The 23,771-nt window shown below is 46.7% G+C and overlaps 1 protein-coding gene across 1 annotated transcript; it reads right to left on the reverse strand.

Moving 5' to 3' along the window:
* Positions 1–1,519: 1,519 nt before the first annotated feature.
* Positions 1,520–23,771, reverse strand: LOC134288834 (uncharacterized). Its single transcript, XM_062854726.1, has 2 exons — positions 18,781–23,771; positions 1,520–1,658 (listed from the first exon to the last, which is right to left on the reverse strand). The coding sequence occupies exons 1-2, from the start codon at positions 23,769–23,771 to the stop codon at positions 1,520–1,522; spliced, it is 5,130 nt and encodes a 1,709-aa protein (XP_062710710.1).

Here is a 23,771-nt window from a genome sequence, read left to right on the forward strand (position 1 = left end):
AGTTTTTGTTAAGATTGTAGGATTTGTTTTTGAACACAAGTCTTGCAGATATTAAGGTGATACGAATTGATAGCTTGTTCATTTTACGATTGTTGGCTTCCAAATTTCGCTGCAATTGATCACCAAACGAATCAGGTGTCGGATAGCGCCAAATTTGAACTTCCGGAAGTAGCAGCTGCATGAGGATCCGCTGCGGGTGTGAGTAGCATCACAATATCGGATAGTTTGTATTTACAGTGTATTACACTGTGACATTTGATAATTTTTTAATTCGACATATGTCGAATGAGCGGGTACGAATTAAAAAGTGTCGAATACGCGGGGTTTGACGGTACATCAAATAACAGCTTTTTTGACAACACGATGATCGATGCGTAAGAACATAGCCTCAGACCATATTTTAGACAACCGGTAGTGTTCCGAAACCAGTTCTGGGTGTCCCACTGGAAGTGATCAAATGTAAAGGTGATCCACAGACAAACAGACGTAACACCTTGAACGATTTTCATGGAAATCCATCGCCCAGTTCACACTACCATCACCTTGTGGAAAAATTGTACGAACCACTGTGTTGTGCAACATCGTCAACAGAAGGCGCTAGTGTGAAACGTCAAACGCATAGAAAAACGATGCGCGCGCCTCTGGTTATGAAAGCCACAACTATGAAAATTTAAAATGATCGTTGAAAGCGTGGTCGATGGAAATTTCGCAAGTGTATAATCAATGCAAGGGATAGGGTCTTGTACCATTTGGGCAGGTGTACCTCTTTTGGGCACTTGTCGCTATAACTAAGTCAATTTAAACCCGATTGATTTGAATTTTTGTACAGAGTTAGACATTGTGCGTGCCCAACTCTGTACAAAAATTCAAGCCAATCGGTTGTAAATTGACTTCGTTATAGTGGCAAGTGCCCAAAATAGGTACATCTGCCCAAATGGTACAAGACCCTAAATAATAAATATGTGTAAGAGAACGAAATCTTGACAAATTAAACCCACATCAAAACAGACGTTTCACTATACTCACTACCTATCGTTCTTGTTTTCAACGGTCAATAAAATATAGCCTAAAATGTGCAGAAAAAAAACTTTGTTGAAGACCGCAAAGTGATCTGTGATTGTGTAAAAAGTTATATCTTAGCTTGTTAGTATCGTCTTGATATTGATCAGCCTGTTGGTAAAGGTGCTGAAGCAGTAAGCTGAGAAGTTTGATATTATTCAGCCCTGCTTATACGTTGAACACAACGTCGGACTATGTGCCATCAATAAGTTTTAAGTAATTATTATTATTATTGTTATTAATTTATTTTAAGGACCCTTTAACTGAATGGAAGTCATTCGGGTCCGGTAAGTTTTAAGTCGATTCAAAGATGGCTTTGATAAAATGCTAGGTTTTTTTTTTAATATCTGGATTCAGGAACACTTTGACTTACGTCGACGGAAAGATCATGAGAACAAATTCGACGAGAAAGGCACTATCACCACTAGATGGATTAATTTGAGTTTTTGGACATTAGGGTCTAACTTGGGTCAAACGGTACATCGATGCCAATGAGGGTTACCCGCTTCACCCTTTGGGCATATACCGCAATTTTGGACTGGTTGTCACGAATGAGGACGTCCGATATGATCTCGCGATTACAGTACACCATTATGCAACTGTTTTTGTAAGTGTTGGTTATTTTGTGTCGTGAGTATTACCGGGAATTTCGTGATTTGTGCTGCGTGAAATGTTAAAAAGTTAAATGGCAGGTGATACTCGTGTTTAGTGTAGGTCCCACCCAGTTAAAAGCTCCCGATAGGTTAGATAGGACAAGATCAGGCTCCACCACCCTAAAAGAACCCATCATAACGCTACATTCTGTAGTGCAAAAACCCACCACCAGAGGGATTGGTTACCATCCACTGGGCGGCCATGAGGGGTGGCCATTTAAAAACGGGACTGCGCGCCGCCATCGCGCACAGTATCCAGGACGCAGTGGAGACCAGGAGTGGTGGAGTGCTACAGGAGAGGGACCCCCAACGATAAGGTCAGGTTAGCTTTAAGGAAGTGGGAGATAAAGGGAGAAGGAAGTGCCAGAAACATACAGTGTAAAACCTGAATAAAGTGTAGTTGTCCGTGAAGTGCTGTTGTTATTATCTATTTCCAAGTGCGAGAGTTCCCTGCCCAAGAGTTACGGGACGTGAGCGTGCCGACCCTGAGGCTTTTGAGTCGGGGAGTCTCAGTACTGCTCCCGACAGGCTTACCCGATAATTACATTTTCCAGAACTGGATTCCGCTGGTTTTTGTAGTAGGGTAGAAAACTGTTGACCAAGTAGCACTTGGTCGCGTAGTCGTCGGTTGAGAATGGGACTATTAACACCAATTCAAGGTGGCAAGCGACCCGTGCCGAGGAATGCGTGATCGAGGAAGCGAAAAAAAATGCTCGATCGTTAACGAAGCCTGTGGGGTACCTGTGAACTCCGATCCATTCCCCGGCAAACAGGAGATACTGGACGGAGTGTGGATGATGAGAGCCATCAACCGAAAGAGAGAAGAACTGCCCGCGATCGAGGTGGCTGAGCAGCAGCTTGGCAAGATTATCGACTTTGCGTCCACTAAGGCCAACATACGTAAGGACCTGAAAATGGTCCTGTTGCGACTTCGTAAGTCGATGGACGATGCCCAGTAGAATCACGTGAGACTCGTGAAGACTGCAGCAGTGGCGGAACCGGTGAAAGTAAAGCTTGCGAAGTCTACCCAGATGGAGGCCTTCGCTTTCGCAGGAAGTCCAAAAGGTGTAACAGATGCGACTGTTCGTGATTAGCACTCGCAAAAGTGGGTGAGGCAGCCGCGTGGGCAGCCGTCAGGTGAGGAGCTGTCTGGCGGTGCCCACAAGTCTAGAAAGATACTAACCCCGAAGGTCGGTATTAATGCCGGCAAGTCGGACCCCAGCCAAGCGTCCCAGAAAGCTGGGAAGGGTGGGCCTGAAAAGGCTGGCCCGTTCCAGATGGAAGGGAACAGGGGGTTGCGACCATTGTTTGGCCCTCAGCAACCACAGACTAGGGTGAACCTCCCTTGGACAAAAGTCGAGCGGAAGAGGAAGAAGAAAAAGGCGCAGGTCGAGGAGAACAGGGACGCCAAACCAAGAAAGTGTAAAATAGTAGGAGCCACGCGCGAGAAAGGCGACGCGCTCGTCATCAAGACCGAACAATCGAAGTACTCGGATGTCTTGAAGGCGATGCGAAACGACGCCAAGCTCGTGGATCTGGTAGCCGCCTACAAAAGTTTGGCGGAGGTAGTCCATGACGAAGGGGTAGAGGTGGGGGCTTTCACACCTAGACGAGGTAACCGAAGTGTAAGAGCTCGTCATAGCACTGCGGCAACAGTGCGACGTGTAGGTGGCCACCGCAGCCATTAGGCTATGGAAGGGGCCGGCAGGGACACATGTAACTTTGGTTCAGCTATCTGTGACGGACGTAAAAAAGATCGTTAAAGTAGGGAGGATCAAGGTAGTCTAGCGGATATGTTATCTGACATTCCACGAACAAACCGAGGTTTGTTTCAGGTGTCTTGAACCAGGACACAAGTCATGGAACTGCAAAGGGCCTAACAGGAGCAAATTGTGTAGGAGATGCGGCGCTGAAGGCCATAAAGCACAAGGATGGACGAGTCCACCCCTGATTTGTACCGGGTAATACGTAGACAACAGGCATCCAACGGGTAGTCCAAAGTGCCCGGCTTTCAAGAAAGCCGCAGTGGACAAATCACAGTGCAGGTAACGCAGCTGAACCTGAACCACTGTGACGCGACTCAGCAACTGCTTTGTCAGGCGGATTCTGAGTGGGTGACGGATATCATAGCAAACCCATACCAAGTACCCGCCGGCAACGGCAATTGGGTCACGGATGGGTGCAGAAAAATGGCGGCAATATGAACGACGGGTAAATACCCCGTCCAGGAGTTGGTGTCTTCTACCTATGAGGGCTTCGTGGTCGCCAAAGTAAACGGGGTCTTCTTTTGTAGCTGTTATGCGCCTCCGCGGTGGCCGATCGAGCAGTTCATGCAGATGCTGAACTGTATGATGACCGTGCTAACAGGGCGAAGGCTGGTAGTTAATGCCTGAGCCGTGGAATGGGGAAGCCGTTTAACGAACTAGCGGGGTCAGATCCTGCTAGAGACACTTGCCATACTAGATGTCGACCTGGCTAAAGTTGGTACCAAGAGTACCTTTTATCGGAACGTTGCGGAGTCGATGGGATCACCTGGTGGTTCGCTACAGTCGCGCTGAAGATCAAGGTAACGGTGAGCAAATAGACCTGCTTCGAGGATCTTTGTCAAAGTGCCACTACGAATCCGTGGGGTGATGCCTACAGGATCTTGGCCATCACGATCCTGGCGAAAGGTGTAATGGCTTCTACAGAGCAATCTCCAGAAATGTTGGAGGGGATCATATGGCTTTTTTCGTGCCATGATCCTCGTCCTTGGTCTTCTTCCGTAGGACAGCCGGGGACTTGGGCTGGCGATGAGGAGATGGTCATCGATGTGGAACTTGCGGAGATAGCAAAGTTTCTTAGCGTAGGCAGTTTTGTGAGTTACTAAAAGAAACGGTAACAATTCGTATTTGTCCTGTAACAGTAAGGTTGAGAATCCCTGCTCCAAGCTTCTCTTCCGTTTCACGCTGGATAGGGGACAAATCAAGAAGACAAAAATCGAAAGTGTGATGAATTTCTCCGTGATTTATTTGCCATTTTCTCACAATAAAATAATAAACACCTGTTCCTGTTCTCCTGCATCGCTATCGTCCATCACACACACAGAGTGCGCCAATCCACCTCCGCCGCCGCCACCACCGCCGCAGTCACGCGCCTCCGACGAAACTCAACTCAACTCAACGCACAACAACCGCGAGAGTTGACAGTTAATTTGAGCTGCGTCCGGTGTGTGCGCGCGCTTCTTCGCGAACTAATCGCGCAACCGCGCATAATGACATGCAAATAAGTCAAACCTCTGACAAATCGCTTGTCACACCATCGCCAGTGCGTCCATCAGCCAGACGCAGCAGCCATCAGCGCAGAGGAAAAAGTAGCTGCCCGAGTCCGACCCGGCCGGTGGCAAATTGTACAACCTCCGCCTGGCGCAGAACATGAATGTCTTCCTCCGCCGCGTCTCGCCCCAAGCGTGTGGTCCCACAAGCAAACAACACAGTACATTTAAATCGCGCCGTCATTCATCAATTGCACACTGACTGTGGAGTGGACCTCGTGGATAGATGATGGTCGTTGGCATTTGGCGACAGCGCGCACTGAATGTAACCATATTGGTGGATCTGCTGCCAGGAGAACTCAACCACCTTTCACCTCTCTCTTATGGTTGTCCACCAGGAGATTACAGAGCGTATACCGGTTTGGTACTCTATGGTATTTTGATGACGATCAATTACGCATAGGCATAAGTAATTACAGCCTATAACAGGTAGGAACCACGGACAAGTTAATCTTTTTCAATGAGTGGATAGAACAGGTAGGACATGTTCTACGCATAAAATTCCTTGCGATGAACAATCACTGTATTGTATAACACTTGATTTGACAGCGTGGCTGCAAAACGGTGAGTCGATAAGGAGAGCGTCCAACATAGCTCTGGTCCTCACAAGTTCCTACCTCATGCTTCCACGGGTCAAGCGATGACAAAGACCGCCAGCTAAGACTTGTGTGCTTAGCTGGTAGTGCAGCCTGGGCACTGTTGTCCTTCTGACTTCAGCTAGATTGAGGAGGTACGATCCGAGTGTCTGTTCATCAAGGAGGTGCGGCTGTTCTGGCATCCAGCGGCTGAGTAAGAAACGCTGCACCACGCCCAGTTAGATCTAAAGTGGTAGCCCTATCAGCGTCGTCGTCCCAGTGTTGGTTGGGACGTTAAACAGAACTGGCACGATGGCCCTCCGGCGAGACAGGAGTGTTGACGTACGCCCAAAAAGCCACCCGTAAAAATCCCCATTGCGAATAACATAGGAGAAAATACGACTTGATACAATCGGCAAAAATGAAATAAGGACTACGATTGGAAACTTGGAACATGGAATTGTAAGTTACTTGGTTTCGCAGGATATAACAGGACAGGATAATCTATGACGAATTACATCCCCGCAACTTCGACATCGTGGCGATGCAGGAGCTTGGTTGGACTGGACAGAAAGTGTGGAAAAGCGGGCATCGAGCGGCTACCTTCTATCAAAGCTGTGGCACCACCAATGAACTGGGAACAGGATTTATAGTGTTGGGCAAGATGCGACAACGTGTGATCCGGTGGCAGCCGATCAACGCAAGGATGTGCATGTTAAGAGTTAAGGACCGTTTCTTCAACTACAGCATCATCAACGTCCACTGCCCACACGAAGACGAAGACCTGATGACGAGAAAGAAGCATTCTACGCGCAGTTAGAGCAAACATACGATGGTTGCTCGCCGCGTGACGTGAAAATCGTTGTCGGCGACAGAACGCGCAGGTAGGAAGGGAGGAAATGTACAGACCGATAATCGAGCGAAACAGCCTGCACGCCGTATCGAATGATAACGGCCAGCGATGCGTTACCTTTGCAGCCTCCCGTGGTATGGTAGTCCGAAGCACCTTCTTCCCCGAAAAGCTATCCACAAAGCCATCAAAACACAGAAAACCAAATCGACCACGTTCTAATCGACGGTAAATTCTTCTCGGATATAACCAATGTCCGCACATACCGCAGTGCGAATATAGATTCGGATCACTACTTAGTCGCTGTATGCATGCGCTCAAAACCTTCGACAGTTATCACCATGCGTCGAAGACGAACGCCGCGGCTCAACATCGAGAAGCTGCGTAACGTAGAAGTGGCTCAAGACTACGCGCAGCAGTTAGCAGTGGCCCTACCAACGGAAGAGCAGCTTAGCGCAGCTACACTTGAAGATGACTGGAGGGACATCCGATCCGCCGTAGGTAGTATACCTCGGCTATAGCACTAGGCTTCGCGACTCCGAATCACAGAAACGACTGGTACGATGGCGAATGTGAACAGTTCAAAAACGAGAAGAATGCAGAATGCGCGAGAATGCTGCAACACCGTACGAGAGCGAATGAGGCACGTTACAGACAAGCGCGGAACAGGCAGAACTCAGTCTTCCGGATGAAGAAGCGTTAGCAGGAAAAACGAGATCGCGAACCGATGGAAGAGCTGTACCGCGCCAAGGACACACGAAAGTTCTACGAGAAGCTGAACCGCTCGCGCAGAGGCTTTGTGCCACAAGCCGACATGTGCCGAGATAATCACAGGAATATTCTCACGAGCGAGCGTGAGGTGGTCGAGAGGTGGCGGCAGCATTACGATGAACACCTCAATGGCGACGTTGCAAGTACCGAAGGTAGCATGGTAACAGATCTAGGAGTATGTGCTCAGGACGAAAGACTTCCGGCCCCTGCAACAAAGCCGCTGGAGCAGATCAACTACTAACATACATACATACATTTATTTGTTCCACATCATTAAGATAAGACATAATCAACAATAGTACGCCACAATACTCGATTTGTGGCTGCCGCTCTCCATCCTCGGTCGCGCCCAATGCTCGCCAAGTCACGCTCCACCTGGTCCGCCCATCGTGCTCTCTGCGCTCCACGCCTTCTTGTGCCAACCGGATCCGTTGCAAACACCAGCTTTGCAGGGTTGTTGTCCGGCATTCTTGCAACATGCCCTGCCCAACGTATCCTTCCGGCTTTGACCACCTTCTGGATGCTGGGTTCGCCGTAAAGTGCAGCGAGCTCGTGGTTCATTCTTCTCCGCCACACACCGTTCTCCTGCACACCGCCGAAGATCGTTCTTAGCTCGCGTCGCTCGAAAACTCCGAGTGCTTGCAGGTCCTCCTCGAGCATGGTCCATGTCTCGTGCCCGTAGAGGATCACCGGTCTTATTAGCGTTTTGTACATTGTGCATTTGGTGCGTGGGTGAATCTTTTTCGACCGCAGTTTCTTCTGGAGCCCGTAGTAGGCCCGACTTCCGCTGATGATGCGCCTCCGAATTTCTCGGCTCACGTTGTTGTCAGCCGTCAGTAAGGATCCGAGATAGACGAATTCCTCCACCACCTCGAAAGTATCCCCGTCTATCGTAACATTACTGCCCAGACGGATCCGATCGTTTTCGGTTCCGCCTACCAGCATGTACTTTGTTTTTGAGGCATTCACCACCAGTCCGACCTTTGCTGCTTCGCGTTTCAGGCGGGTGTACAGTTCTGCCACCGTTCCAAATGTTCTAGCGATAATGTCCATGTCGTCCGCAAAGCACACAAATTGACCGGATTTTGTGAAAATCGTTCCCCGGCTGTTGAGCCCGGCTCGTCGCATCACACCTTCCAGCGCGATGTTGAAGAGTAGACCAAGCGAGCTTCTAAAATACGGCGGAGAAGCACTGGTGAGAGCACTACACTGGGTCATTACCATGATTTGGGACGAGGAAGTATTACCGGAGGAATGGATGGAAGGTATCGTGTGTCCCATCTACAAAAAGGGCGATAAGTTGGATTGCGGGAACTATCGCACGATCACACTACTGAGCGCTGCCTACAAGGTCCTCTCTCAAATTTTATGCCGCCGTCTATCACCGATTGCAAGAGAGTTCGTGGGGCAATATCAAGCTGGATTCATGGGTGAACGCGCTACAACGGACCAGATGTTTGCCATCCGCCAGGTGTTGCAGAAATGCCGCGAATACAACGTGCCCACACATGTTCATCGATTTCAAATCGGCGTATGATACAATCGATCGAAAACAGCTATGGCAGATTATGCACGAATACGGATTCCCGGATAAACTGATACGATTGGTCAAGGCGACGGTGGATCGAGTGATGTGCGTAGTTCGAGTATCAGAGACACTCCGAGTCCCTTCGAATCTCGCAGAGGGTTACGGCAAGGTGATGGTCTTTCGTGCTTGCTGTTCAACATTGCTTTAGAGGGTGTAATTAGGAGAGCGGGGATAAACACGAGTGGAACGATTTTCAAGTCAGTTCAGCTGCTTGGTTTCGCTGATGATATTGATATTATTGCTCGTAAATTTGAGACGATGGCGGAAACGAACATCCGACTAAAGAGTGAAGCCAGGCGAAGCGGATTAGTCAATAATGTGTCGAAGACAAAGTACATGATGGCAATGGACTCCAGGGAGGAATTACCGCGAACACCACCCCGAATTTAAATCGACGGTGATGAAATCGAGGGGGTTGATGAATTCGTGTACTTGGGCTCACTGATGACCGCCGACAACGACACCAGCAGAGAAATTTAGAGGCGCATTTTTGCAGGAAATCGTGCTTACTTTGGACTCCGCAGAACTCTACGATCGAATAAAGCTCGCCGTAACACGAAGTTAACTATCAACAAAACGCTGATTAGACCGGTAGTTCTCTATGGGTACGAAACATGGACCCTACGTGCAGAGGACCAACGCGCCTTTATAGTTTTCGAACGGAAGGTGTTGCGTACCATCTACGACGAAGTGCAATTGGAAGACAGGACTTGGAGAAGGCGAATGAACCACGAGCTGCATCAGCTGCTGAGGGAACCAACCATCGTCCATACCGCGAAAATCGTGTCGGATAGCAACCCGACTAAAATGGTTTTCGAGAATCATCCGACCGGTACAAGAAGACGTGGTGCGCAGCGAGCTAGGACTGAGCGGAATGGAGACGGCTACTATGTACAGCAGATGCCACCCCGGCCTTAGCCTGATCGGTAAGTAAGGTAAGTCGGTTAAAGAGGTGGAATTGACGGCAGCGCATGCGATGGGCATAGTGGAAGGCTGGATGAGGTCGCGGAAACTGACACTCGCACACCACAAGACGGCGGTGGTGGTGGTGAACAACCGCAAGTCTGCACAGCAGGCAGTGGTCACCACGGGCGGGTGCTCGATCGAGTCTTGTCGCTCACTGAAGCTTCTTGGAGTCATGATCGACAACAAGTTGAACTTCAGTACTCATGTCGAGTATGCTTGTAAGAAAGCGAGCGTGGCGGTTACGGCATTATCTAGGTCTAGGATGATGTCAAACAGTTCGGCAGTTGTCTCGAGTAAGCGAAAACTGCTCGCGTCAGTAGCGGTGTCCATACTACGGTATGGCACGGCTTCATGGTCGAATGCGCTTAAAGTGAAGAGTAATGTAGATAGACTAGAAAGCACACACACAGGCTAATGTGCCTTAGGGTGGCCAGTGCATACCGGACCGTCTCGAAAAACGCGGTAAGCGTGCTAGCGGGCATGATGCCGATAGCAGTAGTGCTGGCCGAGGATGTTGAGTGCTACGAAGAAAGAGGTACAAGAGGTACGCGACGAAACGCCAGAATTTCGTCCATGATGAAATGGCAGAGAGTCTGGGACACTTCGACCAAGGGTAGGTGGACACACAGGCTCATACCGAGTGTGCCTCGGTGGACATGTTCCCAAGAAACAGAACTAGCTGTATAACAGTTTCTTAAGCTAAAGTTTGCTTAAGAGTAGTTTGTTCAGCTCTTGTACAGCAAAATGGTTTGTAAGGTAGGCCCCATGGCGAAGTGAACTTTCACCTGCCACAATTCCTGTCGGGCCATGGGTCCTTTAGGTGGTACTTGAACAGGTTCGGGCATGCAGATTCGCCCTCATGTTCGGAGTGTGCAAATAGGGCGGAGACGGCGGAACACGTGCTCTTCGAATGCCCGCGCTTCGCGGAGCAGAGGTTGAGCTTGTGGGAGGTATGTGGTAGGGGTACAACTCTCGATAACATGCGGATGTGCACGGGGGTGGACGAGTGAAACGCCGTTTCGGCCACGGTATCCACAATCGTGCTTCACCTCCAGAGGAAATGGCGGGCCGACCAGCAGGTAGTCGGGTTGGCCCCTAGAGGACAGCTACATGTGGTGATAGCTGTTCTTTCCCCCTATGGTTTAGAAGGGAAAAAAATATGTGATAGCTGACGTTTGACAGTAAAAGTGCACAAGTACGCCCCCCCCCTTCTACGAAGTTATCTCTAACGGGTGTACCGCGGAGGCAAGGTAAGGTAGTGGCAGAGTGAGGTTCTTCTAAGGTGTTGCCAACTAAAATCACTATAAATAAGGTCAAGCAGTTAAGAATCAAACAAATGCGGTCCATCAATAATAGCGCTGTTCATCATGACCATTGAGCTCGAACACCAAGTCCAAACCAACTAAGCCCCCTTCCTGTCATCAAACGACCAAAGTCCTAGCAAATTAACTCCGTTTTTTACCCAATCTTTACTATCAGTAATTCCAGATAAGAGACCAAGAACCTAAAGTGGGGTTTTCAGCCACGTGTACTTTCACCAGTTTGCATTATCCAGCATTCGCCCAGAATAATAAATTTTGCGCCATACGGTAAGGCTTCATTTTCTTGAGAATTGTAAACAGTTATGTAGAAAATATATCTTCTAACAACTTCAGACTTATACGCCAACTTGGAACTGTTCAAGCTCTCAACAGTGGCAGCTCAAGACCATGCAATGCAAATGTCGCATCGCATGCACAAGAATGCCAAAATTTCTCCACCAGACATCAATCATCTTTCCCGCGTATGGTGAAAAAATGCCATCATATCCAAAACGGTCGAAACCAACCCAAACTTAAACTCACCACCAACCTAGCATCTCCCTCTCCTCGGCTTGCTGCCCGGCAAGTTGCGGGTGCAAAAATTTGACACCATTCGCGAATGAATGGTCGTCCAGTGCTGAAAAATTCATTTCGTCATATCTAAATTCAATCACCTACAGCTCATTTTAGAAGCTGAACCTGAGAATATGGTATACGGAAAACTTGTGCAGCTAGACCAGTTCTGCGAGAAAGTCACGGAAAAACCGCTATTTTTCGAATATTCATGGTAAATGTCACGGACTACCTTTGAAAAATGCCAAATGATATTCACCGTGAATATCATTGGGATTTTTCTAAGGTAGTCTGTGACATTTATCTTAAATATTCAAAAAGTTGTGATTTTTCCGTGACTTTCTTGCAGAACCGGACTAGCCGCACAAGTTTTTCATATACCATATTCTCAGGTTCAGCTTCTAAAATGAGCTGTAGGTGATTGAATTTAGATATGACGAAATGAATTTTTCAGCACTGGAGTCCCCCTTCATCCCTTCTCCAGTAGTGCATCTCTCTACCACTCTTGCCGGGTCGATGGCAAGGGTGTCGATTGTCAAACCAAGAGGTGTCTTAGGTGGTACTTGATCATCGCACGAGATACCTAGGCCTCTAGCTGAGCTGTTCGATCGTCATCTCCGCGCAAAGTGCGCGCGCGAATCGTCGTCGTCGTCGTTGTCAATGAATTCACTCCCCACATCATGCGGGGCAATTTTCACTTTCGACGTAATCGGCACCGGCTATTGTTTGGTCCATTTGCCGATTGGACGTGGCTCGGTTTGAGCCTTCTTTTATTATTTCTTCGATATGTCTTCGTCGGGTGTTAATCTTCTTTTCTGCATCTAGGGTAACTGGTCCGAATATTTGACTTTGTGAGCAAAAGCTAACTAACAATTGTAAGCATGACCATGCTGAGGGTGGCGGGTTCGTTTCCCAATCGGTCCAGAAACTGTTTGTAAAGCAAGTTCATTGACTTCATTGGGCATAGAGTACCTTCGAGCATATACATGCAAAACGGTTATCGGAAAAGCAAGCTTTCAGTTGATAACAGCGGAAGAGCTCTCTGAACACTAAACTGAGAAGCAGGCTTTGTCCCAGTAGAGAAGATACACCAAGAATAAGAAAAAGAAGAAGCTTAAAACATAATAATTAATGATCAAATCTTAAGTATTATTCCAGAACACAACAGAATGATTCAAAACCCAAAAATTTGGCCCAAAACAAGGTGCAGTAACCTCCCTCAACACACACACACTAGAGCTTCCCATTGGCGTTGATTGCCAAGTTCAAATCCGACCACCTCACGCGGTCATTGAACGTATACATGAACGTGTGACGACTTCAATTTCGGCTAGATATACGGTTGACGACGACACGTCGTCGTCGGCGGTAAATTTTGAGAAGATCTCATCTCGCAGCCAGCATCACCAACCAACTTAAACAGCAATGGGTGCATCGATTCCGACAAATAGACGCAATTTTAACGATTGCCGTAATGATACCGCAGGCTGCAGCAATGCCTCCATAGTGCCGGTAGCAATTACCTACCTGCCTATCTTCGGCCCGGCCGGTTACTTCCCCGGTAGTTTAAGTTTGAGCTGAAGATTGTGGCCGACCAACTGTGAAGATGGCTGTTAGTTGTTATTGATAGGCGGAAATTGATGCAACTAAAATTCGAATTTTCAGGAAGACGCTGATTTCGACAAATTTGAACACATTTTCGCCTTTAGTTAGGGACTTTCCAAACTTGAAAATGAGATATCGTCGAGCGATAGGGTTGGCATTGGGACACTATTTTAGATCAATTTGTCATATGGAATATAGAAAGTTGAATAGATACGTTGAAGTGTAAAGAGGAGTAGGTAAGGTATATGTACCATTCCTTGGCTTAATTTGCAAGCCGCCTTGACAGTTTTGACCATAACTCATGAATTAATAGCACTAAAAATAATAGGTTGACCCTATTACACACTCTAGGCAAAGCATGTTTCACCAATTGGAAGTAAACTAACGTAAGTATTCAAGAATTTACTTAATTATGTTGAAAAAAATCGATGCGATGGTATGCAACGTTAGTCTATGGTACAAAAATTGACCTATTAGTGGGGGATGGTAACATAAGGCTGAATTTCAAAAGGCTGAATGCACATAAGGCTGAATACAAAAGGCTGAAAACATGGATTTCAGGCCTGAAATGTCACTTTGCCGAATGGGTTATAATGATTTTAATTCTTAGGAGGATTACTAGTTGTACTAGTTACAATAATATTACAATATTACTAGTTGTATATGTACAGCCTAGTTGAACGGTTAAATTATGATCTATGCATATACCTCGAAAGAACAGCCTATCTAAAAAAGCAGGAAAAATCTCTGATGGGAGAGTAAGTATTGTGGCCGCAAATAGTACAGTGTAACGACTAAGTGGAAAGGTTTGATGATAATACCATCATACTAATAACTCTCCCATGATAGATTTTTTCTTTTTTTAAATAGACTGTTCTTTTGTGGTATATGCATATATTCAGTGCTGGCATTCTTACCAATGTGTAAAATGCAGCGAGCTTCTGCATGCGCATATTCCTAAAAAACGATTTATCAGAGGTTTCTCCTTCTTTTAAACATAGGCTATTCTTTCAAATAGTATTGTATTCGAACTGAACGCGAGCCAAAAATGAACTGAACACTTTAAATTTTTTGGACGACAAAGAATTGAACTTGCCTGTCAGAGCTTTTGCTGCTTAAGAACATCATTTGGCTCTGAGTTCATATGCGCTTATCTTCATCATTAAATCCTATGTGCCTTCTTTCCTAGGACTAGGACCTTGTGCCGCATCTCCATGTTTGGACGTTATTATGTTATGTCACTGGAAAATTCGTCACATTGGTACGACATTGTGGTCTCCGATATTGAAGTACAGCTCTAGGCATTCGGATTTTTCGAAACACACGATAGTCGGGCTTGTTCACTCTCTCAATGGAGATTCTTATTCAAATTAGTTCAAAAGATTGCTAAAATTGACGAAAAAATGGCGCAAATATGACCATTTTAGTTTCACAGATACCAGGGTAACATGTTAGTGAGCATGCAACGGGTGCAGTTCTTTCCATTAGTTTATGCCGCGTTCAATTTGCATGTTCAAATATATTTGATCGCAGTGTGCCGAGTATGAACTTCAACGCAAATTGATCGCGTTCACACTGTGGTGCTGCAATTCGGTTCTGAACTCCTATGCGCACAACATTACTTGACATATATGGGAAATAGTTTCTGTCGACGCGAATAAAGCGGTATAGGGTAAATCGCCAATTGTTGCACACTCCATAAGAAAAACATGGAGTGTGCAACAATAGGCAAGTTTTTAGCTGTGCAACAATTGGAAAATTACCCTAGTCCCCGGAGTTCTGGAAAACCCGAAAATCTCCTACGTGATTACATTATTGGGCTGAGGAGGGGTGAAGTATAAGAAAGTTTTTATTTCCTGTCATGGTTCCTTGAGAAACTTAATCAGGAATGGCCAATTGATGGACTGACGACCAGACTCTATTCGTTTAGGCAATTTTATGATTTTCGATGGTTCATGCCGCTAACTCCGTTACTGTATTGTATTAAATTATATGATTGGAAATTTGGATTTTCCAAAACCCATGTTGACCGGACTGGTACGCTCAGATATGATTCCAATAGCAGAGGAGTTTCTGAATCCAAATGATTGAAATCTGTGGAAACATGGTGGAGATATAGCTATTTCCGTTTCGCGGATCCCACGGTACCCTGCTGGCGATCAATTTGGAGCGCGTACGCGTTAGAAATTTTGAACTGAACAAAGTTCAAACATTTTTGAGCAATAGTTACAATTGTTTGCATCTAAGACTCATTCAACCTAGTTTCCGTGTTATACAAAATACTTCAAACGAGTGGAAATGAAATGTTGGCGATTTTTGGTTGTCAATTTGTGTTTGGTATTTGTGGAGTATTAGCCGATATGATACTGAATAAAGTAAATTAACATAGACATTATGGTAACGAAATCCATAATATTATGATCCACTCGAATGTCTTTTCATCAGTTAGAGCCTTAGCTCACGTGACCAGAAGTTTATTCGATAAATAGTCCAATCGACTAAATGTCATATACTTCCTCTTCCGTAAAATGGGTTTCAACCGAATGTTCATTTGACCAAATGTCCGTTCGACCAAATTTCCAAAGATTCTTTTGTTTCCTATGATCAATTCAAGTCGAGTCGAATGTTTTTCAAAGATCAATAGATTAGCCATTAATGTTCAAAATTTAATTTCATTCGATTCTCTACAGCTTTCAAAACTTTTCAGCCTTTTGATACCTTTCAGCCTTTTGATGCTTTCAGCCTTTTGATCATTCAGCCTTATGTATTTCAGCCTTATGTGATTCAGCCTTTTGTACGTAACCCATTAGTGGATACAATGTTGGCCTATTGTTTTCCATGCACTAGAAACACTTGTTATCTCATTTTTTCAATATTTCTGCTAAAGTATTATCTCTGTTTGTTCACCAATCTTACTTTTAAATTACGTTTTCGGAGATAAATTTTCAAAAAACTATAAATAAATCACTTAAACTAAAGTGGGTTCTTTCTTAATTTAGTAACGAAAACAACGCAACCCTATTCTGCCGTTCTAAGCATAGTTGTCCCATGTTACTTTTTGACGATTTTGACTTTTTTGCACCAGGCGCTCTATTTATACGTATATTTTCATATAACATCAAAAAATAACATACTTTGTTCGAAGACTCAATGAAAAGCATGTCAAGTCAAATTGTCCCACTGTTGAATTTCTACGCATGTTTGTCCCACAACTGAAATTCTACGCATAACAGTCCCACTATAAAAGTTCGGCGTAAAACCGATACATTAAGCATTTTTAGTAACTTACTTCACCTAATAGCATGGCTATTTCAATACTCCATGGTATAAACTCTTCGTTTATGTAGGCATTACGCTCCAGCTGGAACGACACTTGTTTTCCAGTTAAACAAAAACTGTTATTTCTTCGGCACTGCAGTTTCAAACTAAATTCAAATATTGCTGCAATGCGCGTTGAGCTCATAAACCAAACATAAACATTTTAACTTAATTAAGAGGCTCAAATGTCGTGAAGCATGACGAAGCCGATCCAATATAATGACAAAGAGGTTGCTGAATTGAATGACTGGTATATGTGAAAATTTTCAGAATTTAAGCAAGCTTGAAATATTGTCGGTAAGTGAGTTGATGAGTTTCACTTTTTATTTCAATGCCTATGTTATCCCAATAATTTGATTGAATTAGTGTGCCGGTAAGTGAGTGGCTATTTAGAAGTGAATTGAAGAGTAAGTGAGTGAGTTGGCGAGCGAGATTTTGTAAGTGTGTGGGTTGATGAGTATGTAAATGAGTAAGATGATAAGCGAGTGATTTGATTAGTGAGTTGGTTTATTAATGGTGTAGCGGCAGTGGCAGCAGAGCGAACTTACATCAATGTAGGGCGAATCTTTCCATCGACGTTGGCACTAGAGATGCGGTATTCTTCGGTCAATAGCTCACAGTTCGGAATAGTTGAAGTTCTTCGTAGTTTACGGACAAAGTACGAGTTCTTGCACTTAATCACCACATTTATTCACGAACGTTACATTAACACATATTTATTTGTACTCTTAGAACTTAACTACTAATTTACTGCACTTAACTCTAACGATCAAAAACTATAAACATATTCAGCAGCGACAGACTGCGTCGAACCGATCCCGGCGAGATATCGAAGGTGCACTGATTGTCGTCGCTTATCCCATCAATCTCTAGCCTCATCGTAGCCCCGTAGGTAGAGATGATCGTATTGCTTCGTAAGGTCTCTCGCTCTCGATGGTTTCCTATGGATACTCCAGATCTGCACCACCGCTACTAGCACTCATGGGTGATAAGGATTCGAGATGTGTTGTACGTAGGCTAGTGAGGATGGCACGTGGGCTGGTGATACATACGAGCTAATTGATTGTGATGTTGCATCGCCCATGGAGTGTTAAGCCGTACCAACTCGCATTTGCATGCAAACATCCTGCCTCCCCCAGAAATAGCCATTTCTGGAACAATCACGGCACTCCTCGCTGGCGTAGATGCCGTTACTGCGGTTATGAACTGGGTGTTGAAGAAACCGTTCCGTAGCTCTCGTTGTCATCAGGCCATCAGTCATCGGGCGGCGCAGGGTACATGAAAATTAAGTCCCGGTAGATCCGGAGGGATAATTTAAACTATTGGACAGGTCCTTACCTTGGACCCAAGGATTTTGGGCCTTGTATTTTTTAGTTGGATGAAACAGGAACAGGTAGAAGGCAAAGTTTTGCCACCGGTCGGGTGACAAATCCTCTCGCGGTTTGAAGCGTGACTACCCGCACTATGCCGTCTTTTCCCGGGTGGAGTTCGTGGATTCTTCCTGTTGGCCACTGCAACGGTGGCAGATTTTCGTCCTTGATGATGACCAGACGATTCCGGTCAATTTTTACTGGAGGATTGCACCACTTGGCTCTCGGCTGTAAAGTAGCCAAGTATTCCAGGTGCCAGCGGTTCCAAATGTCCTGAAACGCCTTCTGAGTTTGTTGCCACTGGGTCAACCGGTTGTACTCTTTTTAAATGTTAGTCCAGGTTAATTTTGAAAAAACAAAACATGCAAAGTTGCTTGAAAAGGTAAAGTCTTGAAACCTACAAAATTTCATAACATTCTGAGGGGGTGCTGCCAACCCCGAAGACGAGTTGGTGCGAAATTCGTCCATATCTACATGATTTACTCAAATACACTTACACCATCTAAATCTTGTCGCATCACTCGCTTATAGTGATTTCTCAATCACCCCATTCCAAATATCCAACTCCTTGACACCTATGGGAGTGTCGGTGAGTCGCTGACCTCTTGTAAAGTAGGTGTCATATCATCACATCCTTTCCTATCCTCGTAACGGAGAAGATGGGCGTGGCCGGCAATGGAAGTTCTCATGTCTTTTTTACTTCAACCTCTGATTGGATAGCTGTTCCTTCCCAAATAGCATTCCATAAGCAATTAGAATAGGAGTATTAAAGTTTTAACATGACAACTTTCAGTATGCAATCTACGAATTACTCCGTTACCACGCAACGCAACGCAACGCAACGCAACGCAACTGGGTCAACCGGTTGTACGGTACCGATAGAACGCTAACGTCCGGAACTGCCTTCAATGCCGAGCCCACAAGAAAATGACCCGGGGTCAATGGATCGAGGTCAGAAGGGTCCTCGCTCATAGGAGTGAGAGGACGGGAATTGAGGCAGCACTCAATTTGGGCCAATAGAGTCTCCATGTCGTCGTATGCTACCAGTCTGGATCCCAAGACCCGCATAAAGTGTTTTTGAGCCGATCTTATTGCCGCCTCCCAAAGCCCACCGAAATGAGACCCCTTGGGAGGGTTGAAGTGCCAACGGATGCCGTTTTCCGTGCACTCCTGAGCCACCTGATCTTTGTGCTCCCTACTCCGTACTAGTCGTTTGAGTTCATTCGCTGCGCCCACGAAGTTCTTACCATTATCGGTATAAACATCGGAGCAAAGGCCTCGGCGAGCCACGAAACGCCGAAAGGCTTGCAGAAATTTGGCCGTAGTTAGGTTAGCGACCAGTTCGAGATGAACTGCCTTGGTCGCAAAACATACAAACACGGCTACATATGCTTTGATTGGAGCGTCGCGCCGGTGCCGTGGTTGTAGCTGTATGGGTCCCCAGAAATCAATGCCCACTCGAGAAAAAGGTCTTGCTGCCGTCACGCGAGCTGCTGGGAGCTCGGACATGAACTGTTCAATCAGCTTCGGTCGAGCACGTACACATGTGACGCATTTGTGTACTACCTGCCGTGCCGCACTTCGCCCACCCAAAAGCCAGTACTTCAAGCGAACCGTGTTTACCATCAGTTGAGGAGCTGCGTGCAGTAGTCGTTCATGGTACGATGAGAGAAGCAATGTTGATAGCCGGTGAGCACCAGGTAGCAGAATGGGATGCTTGAAGTCGTCGTGTAGCGTAGATTGGCCTAGCCGACCGCCGATTCGAATAACGTTGTCGTTGGAAGAGAGCATTGGATGAAACCATCTCAGTCGAGAGCTTTTGGCGATGTGTTGTCCACTTTGTAGTCGCCTCCACTCATCCGGAAAGCACTGTTGTTGCAGCAATCGTATGAGCGCATGTTCGGCAGTTTTGAGTTCGTCGGTCGTTAGGAAGCTGAATGTTCGATCTTCTTTTGGTGATCGCAGAATCGAAAAGAAACGTCGCCAATACGCAGTTATGCGGATCATTTTGGAGTAGTTGGAGAATGTTCCTGCGTATTCGTCAATAAACGAGGGTGTGGTAGTGGCAGAAGCAAACGCTGCGGCAGTTTTTCGTCGTTCGCTGTTGCAATCATCAGTTGATCCGCACTGCTGTCCGGGAACAGGCCAGTATTCCTTTTCCTTTCGCAGCCAATCTGGGCCACCCCACCAGAGCTTGTTATGGACGATCTCGGATGCCAGGCAACCTCGGGATATAACATCGGCAGGGTTCTGGAGTCCTGCTATATGGTTCCATCCACAATTTTGAGTCGCATGCTGAATCTTGGACACCCGGTTGGCCACAAAGGTGGTCCATGTTGAAGGTGTTACTCTTAGCCAACTAATTACGGTGGTGGAGTCGGTCCAAAATACTGTAGTGAACGAGAAGTGGAGAGAGGCGGCAATTCTTTGATACAGCTCAGCGGAAAGTAGAGCACCGCACAATTCAAGTCGTGGAGTGCTTTGGCGTTTCAGTGGTGCAATTTTCGATCTCGAAGTAAGCAAGGCGACTTTAATTTGACCTTGTCTGTCAATGGACCTCAGATAGGCACAGGTACCGTAACCGATGTCGGAGGCATCCGAAAACACATGGAGCTCAATCTCAAACGAGTTGGGCAGAAGAACGAAACGGTTTATTCTCAATTCGTTGAGCGTGGGTAGATCCGAATGGTAGGCACACCATCGATCCTTCAGACTAGCTGGTAACTCCCGATCCCATTCGAACACCTTTCCGTTTTCGTCCCTGAGAGTCCAGAGAGTTTGCATGAAGGCCTTGGCTGTTACGACGACTGGTCCAACTAGCCCCAACGGATCAAAGAGTTGAGCAATGTAGGATAGCGTGAGACGTTTCGTGAGAATGGTATTGGGTGGTAGTTGTATGTCGATCTTGTATTTGAGATGATCCGTGCCCGGTTCCCAGTGTAAGCCGAGCGTTTTGATAGTTTGGTCTCGGTCCAGGTCGATTGAGTGCTGAAGAGCTCGATTCTCAAGCGGAATGCCCTCCAGTACAGCTTCACAGTTCGATGCCCATTTTCTCATCGTGAATCCTCCTCTCGATAGCATGCCATCGAGCTGCTCTCTGAGCTCGAGGGTTTCGGTGGCTGTCGCTGCTCCAGTAAAAAGATCGTCGACGTAGAAGTCGTTTTCCACTACCTGTGCAGCGATCGGATAGTTCGCAGCTTCATCGTTCGCTAGCTGTTTCAGTACGCGGGTGGCCAGGTAGGGAGCAGATGCTGTCCCATAAGTGACGGTTTGAAGAACAAACGTCTGTATTGGCTGGTCAGGAGCCAGACGCCAGAAAATGCACAAGTATGCGTAATCTTCGGGGAAGTGTCGCACTTGGCGGTACATTTTCTCTGCGTCCGCAATAAGAACAATCTCATGGGTGCGGGATCGCATTACGATCGATCGCAAATCGTCTTGTACGATTGGACCGACGAGAAGAGCATCGTTGAGCGAGATGCCCGAGCTCGTTTTACTGGACGCGTCGAATACAACGCGTAGTTTGGTCGTCGTGCTGCTCTCTCGAATTACTGGGTGGTGTGGGAGATAATATTTCGGATGAATTTCTTTGGCGAAGGTGCTGAGCGGTGCCATATGGCCCAGCTGAAGGTACTCGGACATGAACTCCCGATACTGCTGAGCGATCGAAGCATCACGAGACAGGCGATTCTCTAGCAAGCGAAACCGGTGTAGAGCTGATTTCTGGTTGTCTCCCAATCGTTGGACCATAGACTCCTTGAATGGAAGACGCACTATATATCGACCCGAAGCATCACGAGTCACCGTACGTTGGAAAAACTCTTCGCAAGCAGTTTCGTCCGGGGAATAGTTGGTAGCTGATGCGTCCTCCTCTATCTTCCAGAACTTCTCCATGTAGGTTTGTAGATCGGCAACGGTTGAGACATTACAGCGGACAGAAGTGTGGGGCAGATTTTGGGCAGTTCTTCCAGACACTACCCATCCGAAGACCGAGTTGGCCAACAACGGAAGAGATTCGTCAAGTGTAATACGCCCTGGGACGGAAAACAAGTCAAAGAAAATCTCTGCCCCCAACACGATGTCCACCGTGCTTGATTGGAAGAAAGCAGGATCAGCGAGGTTGATGTTAGAGGGAATGTCCCAGCGGGTTACGTCGATGTTCGTCGATGGAAGGTCCATGGTGACCTTGGGCAAGATAAGCAGATCGACGCTAGTTGTGTAATCGGAATTTCGAGATTTGATGACGGCTCGGAATTGGTGCTTCACCTTCAATGCAGACTTTCCGATCCCTGCGACCGGCACATCGACTCTTGTTCGTTTGACGTTCATCATTTGCGATAGTTGAGAGGTTGCGAAGCAGCATTCGCTCCCCGAGTCCAGGAGAGCGCGGGCGAAATGTTCCTTTCCAGCATCGTCAACGATTATTACCACGGCGGTGGCAAGAAGTACCTTGGATCGCGTTGTTTGTTGAGAGTTACAACTGGTCACTCCTGAGTGGGCAGCATTCATCGTGATTGAAGCCGCTCTCGATGCTGAAGAAGACGTCGGTGGATCAGTGGGGGTGGCACCAGAGGCGGTTGGGTTGGAACTTCGGGCGTCGCTTGTTGTGACTGCAGCGTTTGTTGATCTCCCTTGATTGGATGTAGTTGTAGTGCACAGTTGTGTGTGGTGACGAGAGTTACACCTCCTGCAACAATTTTCCGATGGGCAATCACGAGACATGTGACCCTTTCGAAAGCAGTTGCGACACAGTTGATGTCGCTTGACGGGTTTTTTCTTCTCCTCTTCTGGCATGCGACTGAAGATCTGGCACATGTAGATTGGATGTTCTTCCGGGCAGAAGAGACACCTTCGACGATTCTCCTGGAAGGCTCCGTGGCTGCCAATGCGAGAATTTGGCGGCTTGCGAGGCTGAAAGGCTTGTTGCGGTTCGGGTTGTTTGGAGGACATCTGCTGCAGAACACTGACCCGACGTTGGATGAAATCCGTCAAGTCCTTGAAGGTAACGTTTTGTTGGGTGGCGGAAAGTTCTTCCCAATCACGCCGAGTGACGGGATCCAGACGGCTTGAGAGAAAGTGGATCAAAAGGATGTCCCAATATTCAGTGCTCTCTCCTAGCTGCTTGAGCACCTTTACATTAGCTTCATATTTCTCCACTAATGAGTGAAGCTCAGCTGGTGATTCTCTGCGAATCACCGGAAAATCGAACAATGCCTGAACATAATTGCGCTTTAGAACCTTCGGGTTTTGAAAATGCTCGACGAGGAGATTCCAAGCGACAGAATAGTTCGTTGCGCTTATCGGTATCGTTTGGATTAGCTTCAATGCTTCTCCGGCAAGCGATGACCGAAGGTAATAAAATTTCTGTATGCTCGACAACTCTAATGATGAGTGTACAAGCGACACGAACAGGTCGTGAAAGTTGAGCCATGTTTCATAGTTGCCAGTGAATACTGGTAGCTTCACATCGGGCAGCTTCACATGGTTCGAATGGCTTTGGGCAGGGGGGTTGTGAGTGGGCATACTTGCAGGGGTAGGGCAGCGTTGGGAAAGAAAACCTTTTACCTTGTAGTAGGAGTTTTCAAACTCAATCCTTTCCTTGAGGTACTGCTCAAGAGCATCAGGGGTTTCGTCGGTGGTCTCCAAATCTGCCTGAACCTTGTTGAACTCTGTCCACAGAGACACAATTGCTTCCAGGCGTATGGCGATTTCGGGTTCATCTCTCTCCTCTTGGTACGACGCAACGAACTTCTCGATGGAGGCCAATGACGTCAATATGCTGCGACGTCTCGTATTTAGGTAGCGCAGCTTGCGCTCGATTCCGGACAT

This window comes from Aedes albopictus, chromosome 1, assembly GCF_035046485.1.
Source record: "Aedes albopictus strain Foshan chromosome 1, AalbF5, whole genome shotgun sequence".
NCBI lineage: Eukaryota > Metazoa > Arthropoda > Insecta > Diptera > Culicidae > Aedes > Aedes albopictus.

Bases quoted from the DNA above. Each gene is read 5' to 3' on its own strand.
- LOC134288834 (XM_062854726.1), bottom strand. From the start codon at position 23,771: ATGTCCGGAATCGAGCGCAAGCTGCGCTACCTAAATACGAGACGTCGC. The intron at 1,659-18,780 runs GTTGCGTTGCGT...TTACAAAAACAG, and splicing joins ACCCAGTTGCGTTGCGTTGC to TTGCATAATGGTGTACTGTA.